The 780-nt window shown below is 36.2% G+C and overlaps 1 protein-coding gene across 1 annotated transcript; it reads right to left on the reverse strand.

Annotated features, from left to right (window-relative positions):
- Nucleotides 1-219: 219 nt before the first annotated feature.
- On the reverse strand, nt 220-780 carry LOC105535460 (zinc finger protein 273-like; the record flags this gene model as incomplete). Its single annotated transcript, XM_011974563.1, has 1 exon — nt 220-780. A coding segment is annotated over one exon (561 nt), but the record flags the coding sequence as incomplete, so codon positions are not given.

Genomic DNA, 780 nt, shown 5'->3' on the forward strand with positions numbered 1-780 from the left:
GAGCATTGACTAAATGTAATACCCCTTTCTTTGTATTGGTAGAGGCATTCTCCAGTATCAATGCTCCTATGTACAGTATACAGTAATGTGTGACTAACATTTAAAGGCTTTGTAACATTCTTCACATTTTTAGAGTTTCTCTCCATTATGATTTATATTTAGAAGTATTTGAGTTCTGGATAAAACTCTGTCACATTTTTCAGGTTTCTAGACTTTCTCTCAAGTATGAAGTATCTTATGATTAGAAAGGCTTGAGCAAGACGTAAAGGCTTTGCCACATTCTTCACATTTGTAAGATATCCTTCCAGTATGAATTCTCTTATGCTTTAGAAGGCTGGAGGCCCAGTTAAAGATTTTATCACATTCTTTACATTTGTAAGGTCTCTCTCCAGTATGAATTCTCTTATGATCAGTAACAGATGAGTGACACTTAAAGGCTTTCCCACATTCTTCACATTTGTAGGGTTTATCTACAGTATGAATTTTCCTATGTTCATTGAGGTTTGAAGAGTATTTAAAGGCTTTGCCACATTCGTCACAAGTACAGGGTTTCTCTTCAGTATGACTCCTCTTATGTCTAGTAAGGCATGACAACCACTTAAAGGCTTTGCCACACTCTTCACATTTGTGGGGTTTCTCTCCAGTATGAATTTTCTTATGTCCAATAAGGACTGAGGCCTGTTTAAAGGCTTTACCACACCCTTTACAAATATAAAGTTTCTCTCCAGTATGAATTCTCTTATGTCTAGTAAGGATTGAGAACCATTTAAAGGCTTTGCC

This window comes from Mandrillus leucophaeus, unplaced genomic scaffold (assembly GCF_000951045.1).
Source record: "Mandrillus leucophaeus isolate KB7577 unplaced genomic scaffold, Mleu.le_1.0 Scaffold1460, whole genome shotgun sequence".
Taxonomy (NCBI): domain Eukaryota; kingdom Metazoa; phylum Chordata; class Mammalia; order Primates; family Cercopithecidae; genus Mandrillus; species Mandrillus leucophaeus.